Source organism: Vigna unguiculata, chromosome 3 (assembly GCF_004118075.2).
Source record: "Vigna unguiculata cultivar IT97K-499-35 chromosome 3, ASM411807v1, whole genome shotgun sequence".
In the NCBI taxonomy this organism is placed as follows: Eukaryota; Viridiplantae; Streptophyta; class Magnoliopsida; order Fabales; family Fabaceae; genus Vigna; species Vigna unguiculata.
The window spans coordinates 29,536,237-29,551,008 of record NC_040281.1 but is presented as its reverse complement, the minus strand read 5'-3'; the positions used below and the strand labels follow the sequence as shown (position 1 = coordinate 29,551,008).

Here is a 14,772-nt window from a genome sequence, read left to right as displayed (position 1 = left end):
CCCTAAGTGCCTGCCATGTTTCCTCCTACTACAAAAGAGAGCTCTTGGACAAGCTCCAAAGGCTCCAACAAAGATCTATGTCTATAAAAGAGTATAGACAAAAGATGGAGCTCTACATCATGAGAGCCGGAATTGAAGAAGAAGAGGAAATTACCATTGCTAGGTTCTTAAGTGGACTCAATTACAACATAAGAGATAAAGTTGAGTTGCTCCCCTACCGCAATTTTAATGATCTTGTTCAAATGAGCATCAAGGTGGAGCAACAACTTTTGAGACGTCCTTCTCGCAAGGATTCTCCTTTTTTTTTCTAAAAGTGATTTTCAAAAGAAAGATTTTTCAAAAGAAAAAGAGTCCACTCATAAGAGCCTTACAAAGGTAAGTGACAAAGGTGAATCCTCCACCAACAATAGAGGTAGTGACATCAAATGTTTCAAGTGTCTTGGTAGAGGTCATGTGGCCGCCCAATGCCCTACCAAAGCACCATTGTGTTTAAGGACAGAGACCTCTACACTAGCCAAGAGGAGTTATCTTCAAGTGACTCTAACACTTCTCATTCTAGTGAAAGTCAAGTTCTCCATTGGGAAATTTAAAGATAAAGTTTTATATGATATAACCCCAATGGAAGCTTGCCATATTCTCTTGGGGAGCCCTTGGCAATTTGATCATAAAACCTTACACAATGACCACACTAATGAGATCACCCTCCAACATCATTCAAAAACTTTTGTGTTGCATCCCCTCACTCCTAGTCAAGTTGCTAATGATCAAGTTCAAATGCAAGCTTGGAGAGAGGAAGAGAGTTCCAAGAACTCTAATGCTTCTAAAGATTCTAAGGACAAGACAAAGGTAGAGGAAGTTTCTTCTTCTAAGGATGTTGCTCATGAAGTTCTTTTAACTCATAAAACTCTTTTGCACACTTTTCATAATGAGCAACCTCCATTCCTCTTACTTTGTCAAGCAATCCTTACTTTTCTTGAGCATCCTTCTCTTAAGGATCTATCTCCTTCCATTCATGCTCTCCTTCATGAATTTCAAGATATTTTTCGAAAGGATGGCCCCTATGGTCTCCCACCTTTTAGAGGGATTGAGCACCAAATTGATTGTCCCAGGGGCAAGTCTTCCTAATAGACCCACCTATAGGACAAACCCAATTGAGACCAAGGAGATAGACACTCAAGTGAATGAGTTGCTAGACAAGGGATGGGTTCAAAAAAGTTTAAGTCCTTGTGTTGTGCCTGTGTTGTTGGTGCCCAAGAAAGATGGAAAGTGGCGCATGTGCTGTGATTGTAGGGCTATCAACAACATCACCATAAAATATAGGCACCCAATCCCAAGACTAGATGATATGTTGGATGAATTACATGGAGCTCAAATATTTTCAAAAATAGACCTCAAAAGTGGTTATCACCAAATTCGTATTCAAAAAGGTGATAAGTGGAAAACCGCTTTCAAAACAAAATTTGGTTTATATGAATGGTTAGTCATGCCCTTTGGCCTAACCAATGTTCCTAGTACATTCATGCGCCTAATGAATCATGTCTTGCGAGATTGCATAGGAAAGTTTGTTGTTGTTTATTTTGATGACATCTTGGTGTATAGTACAAGCTCTAAGCTTCATGTCGGTCATCTTAGAGTTGTGTTATCTCTTCTTCAAGACCACCAACTCTATGCTAACATTGACAAGTGCACTTTCTATGTAGAGAGTGTCATCTTTTTGGGATTTGTGGTCAATAAGAGTGGGGTGCATGTTGACCCTGCAAAAATCAAGGTCATCCAAGAATGGTATGTGCCAAAGAATGTTGGGGACATTAGAAGTTTTCATGGATTAACAAGTTTTTATAGAAGATTTGTCCCCAACTTCTCCACCATTGCTTCACCCCTCAATGAATTTGTTAAGAAAGACATATCTTTTGAGTGGGGTGAAAGATAACAAAAGGCTTTTGATGATATCAAGACTACGCTCACCTAAGCTCCCATTCTTGCTCTTCCAAACTTTGAGAAAACTTTTGAGCTAGAATGTGATGCTTCTGAGGTGGGAATATGTGCAATTTTGTTACGAGAAGGCCATCCAATTGCCTATTTTAGTGAAAAAATAAATGGTCCTTCTCGTAACTATCCCACCTATGACAAAGAGCTATATGCTCTTGTGCGAGCTCTTCATACTTGGGAACATTATCTTGTGACCAAAGAGTTTATTATCCATAGTGATCATGAAACTCTCAAGTATTTGAAGAGCCAACACAAATTGAATAAAAGGCATGCAAAGTGGGTTAAGTACTTGGAACAATTCCCTTAAGTTATCAAGTACAAGAAAGGGAAAGCTAATGTGGTGGCTGATGCACTATCAAGGAGATATACTCTCTTGGCCAAGCTTGGATCCCAAATTCTTGGATTTGAAAACATATGTGAATTGTATATTCATGATCCCTTCTTTGCTACCATTTATCATGATTTTGTACTAGGGCTTCCAAGGACTTCTAGGGGTGTTGACTCTATATTTGTGGTAGTGGGCCGTTTTTCTAAAATGGCACATTTTATACCATGCCACAAAGTAGATGATGCTAGCAACATAGCAAGGTTGTTCTTTAGAGAAGTGGTTCCCCTCCATGGCTTACCCAAAACAATTGTGTCTGATAGGGATGCTAAATTCCTAAGCCTTTTTTGGAGGACCTTGTGTTCTAGGCTAGGAAAAAAACTTTCTTTCTCTACCTCTTGTCACCCACAAACTGATGGGCAAACCGAGGTAGTCAATACATCGTTTTCCACATTGCTCAGAGTTTTGCTTAAGGGGAATCATAAATCTTGGGATAAGTATCTTGCCTACATTGAATTTGCTTACAATAGAGTGGTCCATAGCACCACCAAACTGATGAAGGATTGACCCCAACCAAGGATGGAGGCACATGCTTAAGAAGACTAAGCATGTTTAGAAAGGAAGTTCATTAATCCTTAATCCCTTTCATTTGTGTTTGTTATTTTTTATTCCCAAAGTTGACTTAGTTGAATCAACTTTAGTTGACTTGTTGACCTTTTACTAGGTTTGACTTGTTGACTATAGTTGACTTGACTTAAGCCAACATGTTAATCTATGTTTATTTGCTTTGTTGGTTAATTAGGAGTAAGAAAGCAATGCTAGGTGGCACATGGTGATATGGGAGCATAAATGATGTGGAGGAGAGAGCAAAGCAAAGGCAAAAAGCATAAAGTAAAAGGCATAACATAAGTGTACCTATGTACCTTTGGTCTTCTTTATTTTTAGCACACTTTGGCCACTTTTTGGAGACATATGAGACACATTCTTTGTCTCCTTTTGTACCAGAACGAAATTAGCATTGCACACACCATAGTAAGCTCTTTTGTCTCTCATTTTTGTAACCTTATTTGACCTAGTTTCTAGAAGCTAGCGTTAGGTTTTTGTAGAGACATCCTTAGGTATCTTTTATTTACTTAGAGGCCCCAAAACTCTTCTATATAAGGGGTGCTCCTAGACATGTAAAAGGGTTGAACATTTTGAAGTAAAAACACTCTTGTGTCTCAACCATTTGTGAGAGTTTCCTCCCTTGGGACTGAATAATTTTAAACTTTATCTTGCATAGCAAGTGGCGGCACACAACCACTCATCTTCAAGGTTGTCATGGCTTCTAGCCTAGCCTTGTAGTGGCGTGCTTCTCACTTTATTTACCATTTCTTTCCTTTCCATTTTATGTTTTCTTCTTCCTTTAATTATTCTTGGTTTTCTATGGTTTATGTGCCTTCCATTTCCTTTTTGTTTTGAATGAATCCATCATCTTCTTCTCTTGAGCTTTGTGAAAGGAACCTTCACATCTAGATAACATGCTATCTTAATGTCCAGTGGGGATTTCACTTAGCGTTCTTAATCAACTCACACCATATTCAATAATCTTAAAAGAAAATAACATAATCCTTCATCATTTGGTATCTACAACCTAAGTTATCTTGAATATGGTGTTTTTCATGTGCTAATTGTTGACATGTGAAGCCAAGGTGGTTTGCTTCTTGAAGATTTGATGAAGACTTAATGAAGCTCTTTTGAACTATCTTGAAGCTATTACCATTGAAATAAAGCCTACATTGATGAAGGAAAGGAGATTTGATGATATCCATGGTCATCAAGGCTGAAACGTGTGCTCTCCATTTAGTTACATCATTATGAAAGTGTATTTATAGTTTGTAATTCATGTTGTAGACCTTATAGCATTAATTAGATGTAGTTTGGTCTTTATTGTGTTTTTTATCTATTGAATGGTTTTTCAACAAGTTAAAATGTCTTTTTTAGTCTGTTGAATGGTTTTTCAACAAGTTAAAAGGTTGGCTGCATTAGTCTTAAACTGCAACAAATTCAATTAGTTGATTTAGTTTTTAATCGACTAATTTCACTTAAGTCAAGTGAAATCAACCAATTGATTTGAAAATTAACCTGTTGAATTTCGTAACAGTTTGACTATAAAAGTTGTAATTTTCGAAAGAGAGGTTTGTTGATCACTTTAGAGCACGATTTTGTTCTGGAAACTTGTGGAAACTTTCTCCTTCGTGATCATACGTGTTGCAGCTGTTGAAGATTGATCTTGATCAATTCTTGGAGCTTTTGGCTTGGTTTGAAGCTTGGAGAAAATGGGTTGTGGTAGGCTAGGTTGTGCTACCACTAAGGTTTGATCTTTCTCAAGCTTTATGTGTGTGCCTGGTGGTTTTCCAGGTCTGTAAGAGGGTTCTTGCAGTGCTGGTGTGATTCTTATGTGATTCAAGAGTCTTTTGTGGTGTTTTGGCATATTTTGGAAGTGTAAGGGTGGATACTTTGTAAAATTTTGAAATAGTGCAAAGTCAAACTAAGGTTGCCTTGACAAACTGGATGTAGCTCAGGTTTGAGTGAACTAGTATAAAAATCTCGTGGTGTCCTCTCTTCTCTAACCTTTCTCTCTTGCATTTTTATTTTAAAGTTTCAAGAACTTGTGTTTTAATCATCTTTTTCATGTTCTTGCATGTTTCTATGGCATTTGCAGCATTAAGCATGTTTGTATAATCATTTGGAACTGGTCTTAATCATTCTTGAGCATTGTTTCTGGTTTAATATTCAAATTCGCATTTCTGCATTTTTCCCAGTATTTTAGTCGATTGTTTTCTGGTTTTAATATGTTCAGTACTGTTTGCATCCTAACTTGGGGATCTATTTGATTCAATTAAAGGTAGTTTTTTTAGCTTGCAAAGATAGCCTAAATTTTTAACAAGCCAATTCAACCCCCCCCCTTGTTGGCTTTTCAACCATTTCAAAACTAACAATTGGTATCTAGAGCAAGGTACTTGAAATTTGATCAAGTAAGGTCATAAATCTGTTTTGAACTACTTGAAATGGTTGAAAACGAGTTACCCTTTGGTGAAGGTGCCTCAATTCATAGACCCCCTATGTTTAGTGGCATTAATTACCAATTTTGGAAAATTAGGATGAAAATCTTTATTGAGTCAATAGATCAAGGGATATGGGATGCAATCATAAATGGACCATATACTCCTAAGCATATTGTTGATGAGGTGTAGGTTAATAAGCCATTGACTCAATGGAATGAGGAAAAAAGGAGGAGAGCCCAATATTATTGCAATGCAAAGAATATCCTCACTTCATCTCTCAACATGGATGAGTTTTTTCGTGTTTCACAATGCAAGAGTGCCAAGGAAATGTGGGAGGTTCTTGAAGTGACTCATGAAGGAACTAATGATGTTAAGAGAGCAAGAAAGCATGCCTTGATTCAAGAGTATGAGCTATTCAAGATGAAATAAGGAGAATCCCTAGAGGATGTGCAAAAGAGATTCACTCACATAGTCAACCATCTCATAGATTTGGGTAAGGAATTTGACAAGGAAGAGTTAAACATCAAGGTGCTAAAGTGTCTTGATAGATCTTGGCAACCATAGTCAACCATCTCAGAAACAAGAGATTTATCCACTTTGACTACAACTGCATTGTTTGGTAAGCTTAGGGAGCATGAGATTGAGATGCAAAGGCTTAATGAGCTTGAGTCAAATGAGAAAAAGGTTAAGAACATAGCCTTGAAGACTAGCACTAAGAAGAATGAGGAACTCGAGGATGTGGTGGCTGAATTAAGTGAAAGTGAGAACTTGAATCTCCTTTTCAAGAGGTTTGGTAAGTATCTCAAAAGGAAAGGTATAAAAGGTAATCCCAAGAGGTATACTTCCAAACACAATGATTCAAACTCTTCTAATTTTACATGTTATAACTGTGGAAAACAAGGACATATCAAAATTGAATGTCCAAATGCTAACAAAGGAAAGGAGAAGAGTGTTGATAGGAAAAAGGAGAAGAAGCCAAAGGAGAAACGTGCATACATTGCATGAGAGGACAATGATGATTCAACAACAAGTAGCTCCTCATAAGATGAGAGTGAAGAAGCCAACTTGTGTCTCATGGCTGGTTATGAGTCATCTTCCTCAAGCCAAGTAAGTTCTCTAGACTTAAATGACTATAATCAATTGTTGCATGATTTTGAAGAGTTGCATAATGAAGCAAACAAGATTTCTGCATTAAACAATCGGTTGAAAGGCTTAAACAACTGGCTGGAAAACAAAGTTAGCCAATTGGAAAAAGAAACAACTGATTTTAAGCATTTAGAAATGATTTACAATAATTCAACCGACTGTTTTAGAAATCAACCGACTGAAAAACCTTGTGAAAACTGCACAGTTTTGAAAAATCAAGTGAAATACCTTATAAAGACCTGTGCAAGGTTCACAAGAGGGGAAGCAAACTTAGAGGTTGTTCTTGGTTCTCAAAACTATGTGTTTGGCAAAGCTGGACATGGTTTTAATCTTTCTTTTTAAAAGAAAATCAAAAAGTTCTTTAGTTTCTTTTCAAAAAATATGCCAAGTGACATGCCATTCATTTCATGCAACTACTTTATGCAAAAAGGTCATGTTATTAAGAATTGTCATGCTAGAAAATATGATGTTCCTAAAGGGATTATGAAATGGATCCCAAAAGGATCTAGAAAGGTATAACCATGATGGACCCAACCTATCAAAGGGTACCAAATAATCCAAATCTGTTTTGCAGGTCATGAAAGGTGATAAGAAAGATTTGTGGTACCTTGATAGTGGTTGTTCGAGACATATGACAGGAGATAAAACCAAATTTGCAAAGTTGGAGTTGAAGGAGGAAGGGTTTGTAACCTATGGAGACAACAACAAAGGAAAAATCCTTGGAAATGGAGTCATAGGCAATGGATCCTCTTTCAACATCAAGAATGTGTTGCTCGTAGAAGGACTCAAACACAATTTGATAAGTATAAGTCAACTATGTAATAAAGGCTTTAAAGTCATGTTTGAACCAAATAGTTGTTTGATATATGATGCACATGGTAGTATTGTTTTGATAGGCAAAAGAGTCAATAATATATATCTACTTGACCTGCATCATGCATCATTTAACATCCATTGTTTGCTTACAAAAGAGGATGATACTTGGTTATGGCATAAACGACTTTGTCACATACACATGCAACATTTCAATCAGCTGAATAGAATACAGCTGGTTGAAGGACTACCAAAACTCAAGTTTGAGAAGGATAGAGTGTGTGAAGCATGTCAAAAAGGAAAATAGACTAAGGTCTCTTTTAAATCCAAAAATGTTGTTTCAACTGAAAGACCTTTAGAGATGCTTCACACGGATCTATTTGGTCTATCTCGAACCATGAGCCTTGGTGGCAATCTTTATGCATTAGTCATTGTTGATGATTTCTCTAGGTACACACGGACTTTGTTCTTAGCTGTCAAAAATGACACTTTTCATGTTTTCAAAAGACTTGCCAAGTTGCTTGAAAATGAAAAGAGTTCCAAGATAGTGTCTATTCATGGTGGGGAATTCCAAAATGAAAAGTTTGAACACTTTTGTGAAAAGCATGGCATTAACCATATTTTTTCTGCACCAAGAACCCTACAACAAAATGGGGTTGTTGAAAGGAAAAACATGTCACTTGAGGAACTAGCTAGAACTATGTTGAATGAAAACTCACTACCTAAGTACTTTTGGGATGATGCAATCAACACTGCTTGCTGTGTTTTAAATAGAGTGTTGATTAGGACAATTTTGAAGAAAACCCCCTATGAGTTTTTCAAAGGGAGGAGGCCTATTTTAAGTCACCTAAAAGTATTTGGATGTAAGTGCTTCATCTTAAATAATGGCAAAGAAAGTCTTGGAAAATTTGATGCAAAAGCGGATGAAGGTGTTTTTCTAGGCTATGCTACATAAAGTCATGCATATAGAGTCTATAATAAGAGATTGATGACTATTGAAAAGTCTATGCATGTTGTATTTGATGAAACTAACCCAAAGTTGCAAGATCAAGTGCCAAAGAATGCAGATGAAGAAGATCTACTGCAAAAACAAATTTCTGCTGCAGAAAAGTCTAATGCTGCAGGAAATCAATTGGCTGAAAAGACAAAACAGTCGACTGAAAAAGCTGCAGACAGCAACTTGCTCAAGGATTGGATCCAGCCTAGAGGTTTATCAAAGGACAACATCATAGGTGATATTAAACAGGGAGTATCTACTAGACGTAGGATTGTATTTTGTGAACATGTTGCTTTTGTATCTCAAATTGAACCTAAGAATGTGAATGATGCTTTGAATTATAGTAATTAGATTGGGGCTATGCAAGATGAACACAATCAATTCACAAGAAATGATGTGTGGTTTCTAGTGCCTAAAACTAATGATATGAATATAATTGGAACCAAATGGGTTTTTAGAAACAAAATGGATGAAGATGGTAATAATCAAGAAGAAGGTATTGATTTTGATGAAACTTATGCACCTGTAGCTAGGCTATAAGCTGTGAGATGACTCTTAGTATATACTTGCATGTGTAACTTTAAATTGCATCAAATGGATGTGAAAAGTGCACTCTTGAATGGGTTCCTAAATGAAGAAGTGTATGTATCACAACCTTCTGGATTTGAGGATCATCTCTATCCTAACCATGTTTTCAAATTGAAAAAGGCCTTATATGGTTTGAAACAAGCACCAAGACAATGGTATGAAAGGTTAAGCAATTTTCTCTTATCAAAAGTTTATGCTAGAGGTGTAGTGGATAAAACACTCTTCATTAGAAAACGTGATAATGATGTTATGCTTGTTCAAGTGTATGTTGATGATATCATCTTTGGTTCAAATAACAACACATTGGGTGAAGAGTTTGTTGCAGCTATGTAGGGAGAATTTGAGATGTCCATGATGGGAGAGCTTGCTTACTTTCTAGGGCTGCAAGTCAAGCAACTCAAGCATGGAACATTTTTAAATCAATCAAAATACTGTTTTGACTTGTTGAAAAAGTTCAAAATTGAGGATTGCAAGGAAGCTGCCACTCCAATTGCAACAAATTGTCTTGTGGATGCAGATGAGACTGGCCAACCAGTGGATTCAACCAAATATAAAGGGTTGATTGGGTCTTTGGTCTATCTTACAACAAGTAGGCTAGATATTTAGTTTGGAGTATGCTTATGTGCTAGATTTCAAGCAAATCCAAAGGAATCACACTTTAAGGTTGCAAAAAGGATTCTAAAGTACCTCGAAGGAACAACCAATGTTGGTTTATGGTATCCATGTGATTCTAACATATCTCTTAGTGGCTTTTCAGATTTGGACTATGTAGGGTGCAAATTGGATAGGAAAAGCACAAGTGGTACTTGCCATTTGCTTGGATCAAGTCTAATCTCATGGAATAGCAAAAAGCAAGCTTGTATGGCACTTTCCACAACTGAAGCTGAATATATTGCTGCTGGACATGGTTGTGCACAAATCATATGGTTGAAACATCAACTTTTGGACTATGGTGTAAGGCTAAGCAAGGTACCTTTGTATTGTGATAATACTAGTACAATCAACTTAACCAAGAATCCTATACAACATTCTAAAACTAAGCATATAGAGATTAGGCATCATTTCATTCGTGATCATGTTCAAAAGGGAGATTGTGAAATCAAATTTGTTAAAACTGAAAATCAATTGGCGGATTTGTTTACAAAACCATTGGCTAGAGATAGGTTTAACAAGCTAAGAACTGAACTAGGCATTTTAGACATCAAGAATGTGGTCTGATGTGTTTGTGGCATGTTAATCTTATGTACTTATGCATTGGTTTCATAAAAATTTGTTGTTGTATGCAAAAGTTAAAAACTGTCATAGTCAACCTGTTGATTTTGCATTTCAACGTGTTGATTTCACTTAAATTTGCCTCTGTTTGCACAATTCATGATCTGTCAACCTGTTGATTCTGTATTTCAACATGTTTATTTCACTTAAACTGCCACTAAATGCTGAAAAATTGATTTGTTATGATTTTTAATCTGCTGTTTTCACAATTCAGTATGTTGATTTCATTAAAACTGAATCTGGAAAAATATAGTTCAATTTTACGATTTTCAATTGATTGATTTTCAAAATCAGTCAGCTGATTTCACTTAACCAGATTATGTTGTTAATCTCTAATGCTCTGATGTTGTTTTAGTCGACTGATTTTGTTTTTCAACGTGTTGATTTTACTTAAATTGTGCATTTACTCACGAATTGAATTGTTAAGCTGACCAGTTAAAGAAAGCATCTTTTTGTCAGGTATTATCTGCTCTTAACTGCCCATTTCATCAGCCATGTGTTACTTTTATAGATTTGTTTGACCAAAAAGCATTCTAGTGTACAATTCCAATGTGCATGCAGCTCACATGATCTGAACTAATTGATTCACTCATAAAAACACATTGAAAACATCATGAATGCATGAGATACTGCTTTAGACTGCATTAAACTGATTTGGGTAACCTAAAACGAATTAATTAGAAAATCTGCACCATTTAATCAATTATTTCTAAAAATCAGCTGGTTCAATTATAAATACTACACTTGTATTGCTGCATTTGCATCATACATCTCTTAGAAACAGCCATACCAATACTCATCATGCCTCGTCGTTCTCAAACAGTTATCCAATCTAATGATGTGCACTCCATTCCTCCTACTCCAAGGTCTCCAAATCATGAAAGCCATGGAAGAATTGAAGCATGGTTTGAGGATCATGAGGACAACATTCAAGTGTTCCTCATTGAGATGAATAGGAAGCAGATTAGCATTCCTAAGGTGCTGAGGTTCTCATGGCTAAGGGCTGAAGGCTTTGAGAGCCTATTCCAACAACTAAAACATCAAAAGTTGAAGTCCTTCCTTGAACTTTCAGGGAAAATCTATCCAGACTTGGTGAAGGTATTTTTCACCAACTTGGAGTTCAAAAATGATGTCCTACTGTGCAGCATCAAGGGTGTTCAAATGGAGATCAACAAGAGAGCTTGGAAAGATGTGGTTGGACTCAAACCAAGGGGTGTGCAAGTGAGAAAAGGTGAAACTAGGACTGTTCCAGAATTCAACAAGATGCAATACTATGGCCAATGCTTGAGAAATCCTATTGCTGAAATCAAACACTTCCATGTTGGTAGTTTCAAGGTGGATCAAAGGTTACTTGGTATGATTGTCACAAAAATCCTTGTTCCACGTGGTAGTAACCATTCAACATTGAATGAGGGAGATTTGATACTCATGTACTGCATTCTACACAACATTCAAGTGGATTGGATCTATATGTTTCGTGATCACATGCTCAAGGTTAAGAGGCTCACGGATTTTAGGCTTCCATATATGGTTTTGGTGTCTAAATTCATTGAATACTTTGGTATTGATGTAGAGGATGAGCTAGAGGAGTCAACTGAACTATTGAACCATACCTCCAACCAAAATCTGCACAAAATGGGCTTTATCAAGGTGGGAAATGGATGGACAATTGCTGGAGCTGTTGGTGGTGGTGCACATGACCATGAAGCTGGTCCAAGTGGTGCAAGTCAAGAGGAAGAACCAACTGCTGGACCTATGGACTTGATTCCCTACAACCCTCCAGAGGATAGAGGTCCTGTGTACTCACATTTTGAGAGGATGGTGCTGAACCAACTGCATGAGCTCAATGTGTCCCAACATGAACATCACAACTCTTGCAATGAGAGGTTCAATGCATTGGATGGCCAAATCCATGACATCCATGATATGCTCCACTCATTTCAGACCAGAAATGATCCTCAGGATGACTGAGTGTGGTGGTTGTTTAGGATCATGCATTGCATCGTTATGTTTGTGATTTTTCAGTTTGAGTTATGTCTGTTTCAGTTGGTTGTTTTTCATTTCAGTCGTCTGATTGTATCAGCTTTATGCATCTGTTTTCTGTTTTCAGTTTCTGTTGACGGTATTCCCTTCCAGTATTAATCAAATGATATATAATGCTTGTTATCTTTATGTATTTATTCTATTTGATGAATCTAAAAGGAGAGAAAAATTAGAAAAATTGAAAAATGGATAATTGATCACATTAAACTAAGTATTAAAATTGGAATCACAAACATAGATTTATTTGTTTTGGTTATTTAAAAGTAGAGAGAATGATTGATACAGAAGGAAGGAGTGTGAATATATATAATTGATTTCGAATTATAGGAAAGGGTTGATACATCAGTGACCACAAAGATAGAAATTAATTAACTACAAGAGCTAATTAATTAATGAAGGAATATGTCGTGGATCGATCGGAGAGTGTGATGATGAAGTGTTGAAGCGATCGACGAGGTGGCTCTGATTGAAGAAGAAACCAAGTTTAGGAAGAGTAAGGTGGTGGCTTAGGCATATCCTTGACTATGCCGCAAAGAAGCTGGGTATCTGGAAGGTTGTACTCATCCCTGAGGGACCTGTTTGGAGACAAAACACTAACGTACAACTGCTGTCCAAGGTAACGATTCTCGCCAAGCTCCGACCTCAAGTTCCACATACCAGCGTTGTCGAATGTCAACATGATAGCAGCCCAGGACTTGGGGAACACCTGAATGGTGTGTCTGCTCACAGCATCCAGAAGATTGTAGTTCTTCCTCTTCTCCGGTGACCACTTCCCTGGCTCAATGGCGACGGCAAAGAAAGAGTAGCCATCCAAGTTGTAAGACTGGGGAACCTTTGTGGGGTTCTCGAAGATGACTTCGATGAAGTCACGGAAGTTGGCGGTGATGACGTTAGAAGCAAGGGTGAGGTCGCCGATGAGAGAATTGGGGTCGTCGGAGATGAGGTTGTACTGGAAAACCTTGTCGCTTACACCGTAGTACTCAGCAAGTTTGAATGGGGTTTCGTTGTCAAGGTGGGAGACACCATTGAGTCCGTAGCGGAGTTTTCCACCAGACCTGCTGAGGGTGTTAACGAGCTTGATGGTGCGAGTGATATTGATCTGGCCGTAGTGGTAAGAGCCCTGAGGGTTGGGCCTGGCGGCGCTAGCGGTTAGGTTCCAACGGAAGGAGCGGAACTGATTGAGAGACCAAGCCCAGCCTTCGGGTGATGGGGGAAGCTCAGGGGAGGCGGGAGCGACACCGTTGGAGTAACGGATGATGCGGGTGGCGCCGAGGGTCTTCTTGGTGAAGCGAGTGGAGGCGACCATGTAGTAGTCCTTGGGCTCCTGGTCGGCGGTTACGAGGACAGAGAAGCACTGTCCAACGTGAACGTCGAGGGAGTTGTAGATGTTCTGAACAACGTGTGAGCCTTCCATCTCGACGAGCTTCAAGGGATGGCCTTGGATTCTGAAGTTGAGGGAGTTCTTGGTCCCCACATTGCAGATTCTGTATTTGTATGTCTTGCCGGGCTCCATGGTGTAAGCGGGCTCAAGACCACCGTTCTTGCCGTTGATATGGACTCCGCTGGGCCTGCCAATGCTACGTCCACTGTCCAAGAATTGCCTGAGGGTCTGGTGGGTCTTGCCGTACCAGTCACCGATGAGGACCCAGAACTCGTCGGCGGGGTCAGCATAAGGCACTGGGATCAAAAGGCGGCTGTAGATCCTCAAACCACCGAAGCCTCCGACGGCGCGGTGCATGCCGATGGAGGGGTAGTAGAAGTAGCTGCCGATCTGGTCCTTAACTTGGAAGTGGTAGGTGTAGTTGGTACCTGGGAGGATGGGGCATTGGGCTCCCAAGGTGCCATCTTGCCATGAGTTCTTCCTGTGTTGGATACCGTTCCAGGTGAAGAGGAGGGGCTCGTCGAGGAAGTTAAAGACGTTTACGACAATGTTGTTGTTGCTGGTGCAGTTGATTTCTGGCCCTGGGAACAGGCCGTTGATGAGGATGCCCTGTTGTTCCACACCCAATGGTGCAACAGTGCCGTAGGTGACGTTCCAGGTGTAGAAGACGTAAGGGTCTTCCCCATGCACTGATGCTGCCATCAGGCATGCCATCAAACCAATCACCAAACTTGATACCCTTCCCATTTTTTTTTTCTTTTTTATTCAACCCTTTCCTATCTCCTTCCTTTGTATTATTGGAAGAAGAAGGATTGTTATTGGCTTCTTGCTTTCATCTTCCCCTCCACCTCCCCCTTTTATAACCCATACCTCCAACCATCTCCACTCTCTTTTCTCCGAACTTCTCTCTCAACCATCCCTTCATTTCGGTTTTTCTTTCCATATACATCTTTGCCATTTTGGTTTCCCATTCCCCCTTCTCTCGGAAATTCTATCTATAAAAAACTTTCATTTCTAACACCAAAATGTAATTTAATTAAGAGTAATGATACATTGACACCCCAAACTTACCACTTTCATAACCACCTGACGTGACACCAACATTTGGATTTTAATTTTTTATTTTTTAACTGAAAAATGAAATTGGCATTCAGAAGCGTCATTTCCCGCA

At 38.5% G+C, this 14,772-nt stretch overlaps 1 protein-coding gene across 1 annotated transcript; it reads right to left on the bottom strand.

The window, feature by feature from the left end:
- Positions 1–12,481: 12,481 nt before the first annotated feature.
- Positions 12,482–14,382, bottom strand: LOC114177516 (L-ascorbate oxidase homolog). Its single transcript, XM_028062893.1, has one exon. The coding sequence runs from the start codon at positions 14,346–14,348 to the stop codon at positions 12,705–12,707; it is 1,644 nt and encodes a 547-aa protein (XP_027918694.1). The 5' UTR covers positions 14,349–14,382; the 3' UTR covers positions 12,482–12,704.
- Positions 14,383–14,772: the final 390 nt, after the last annotated feature.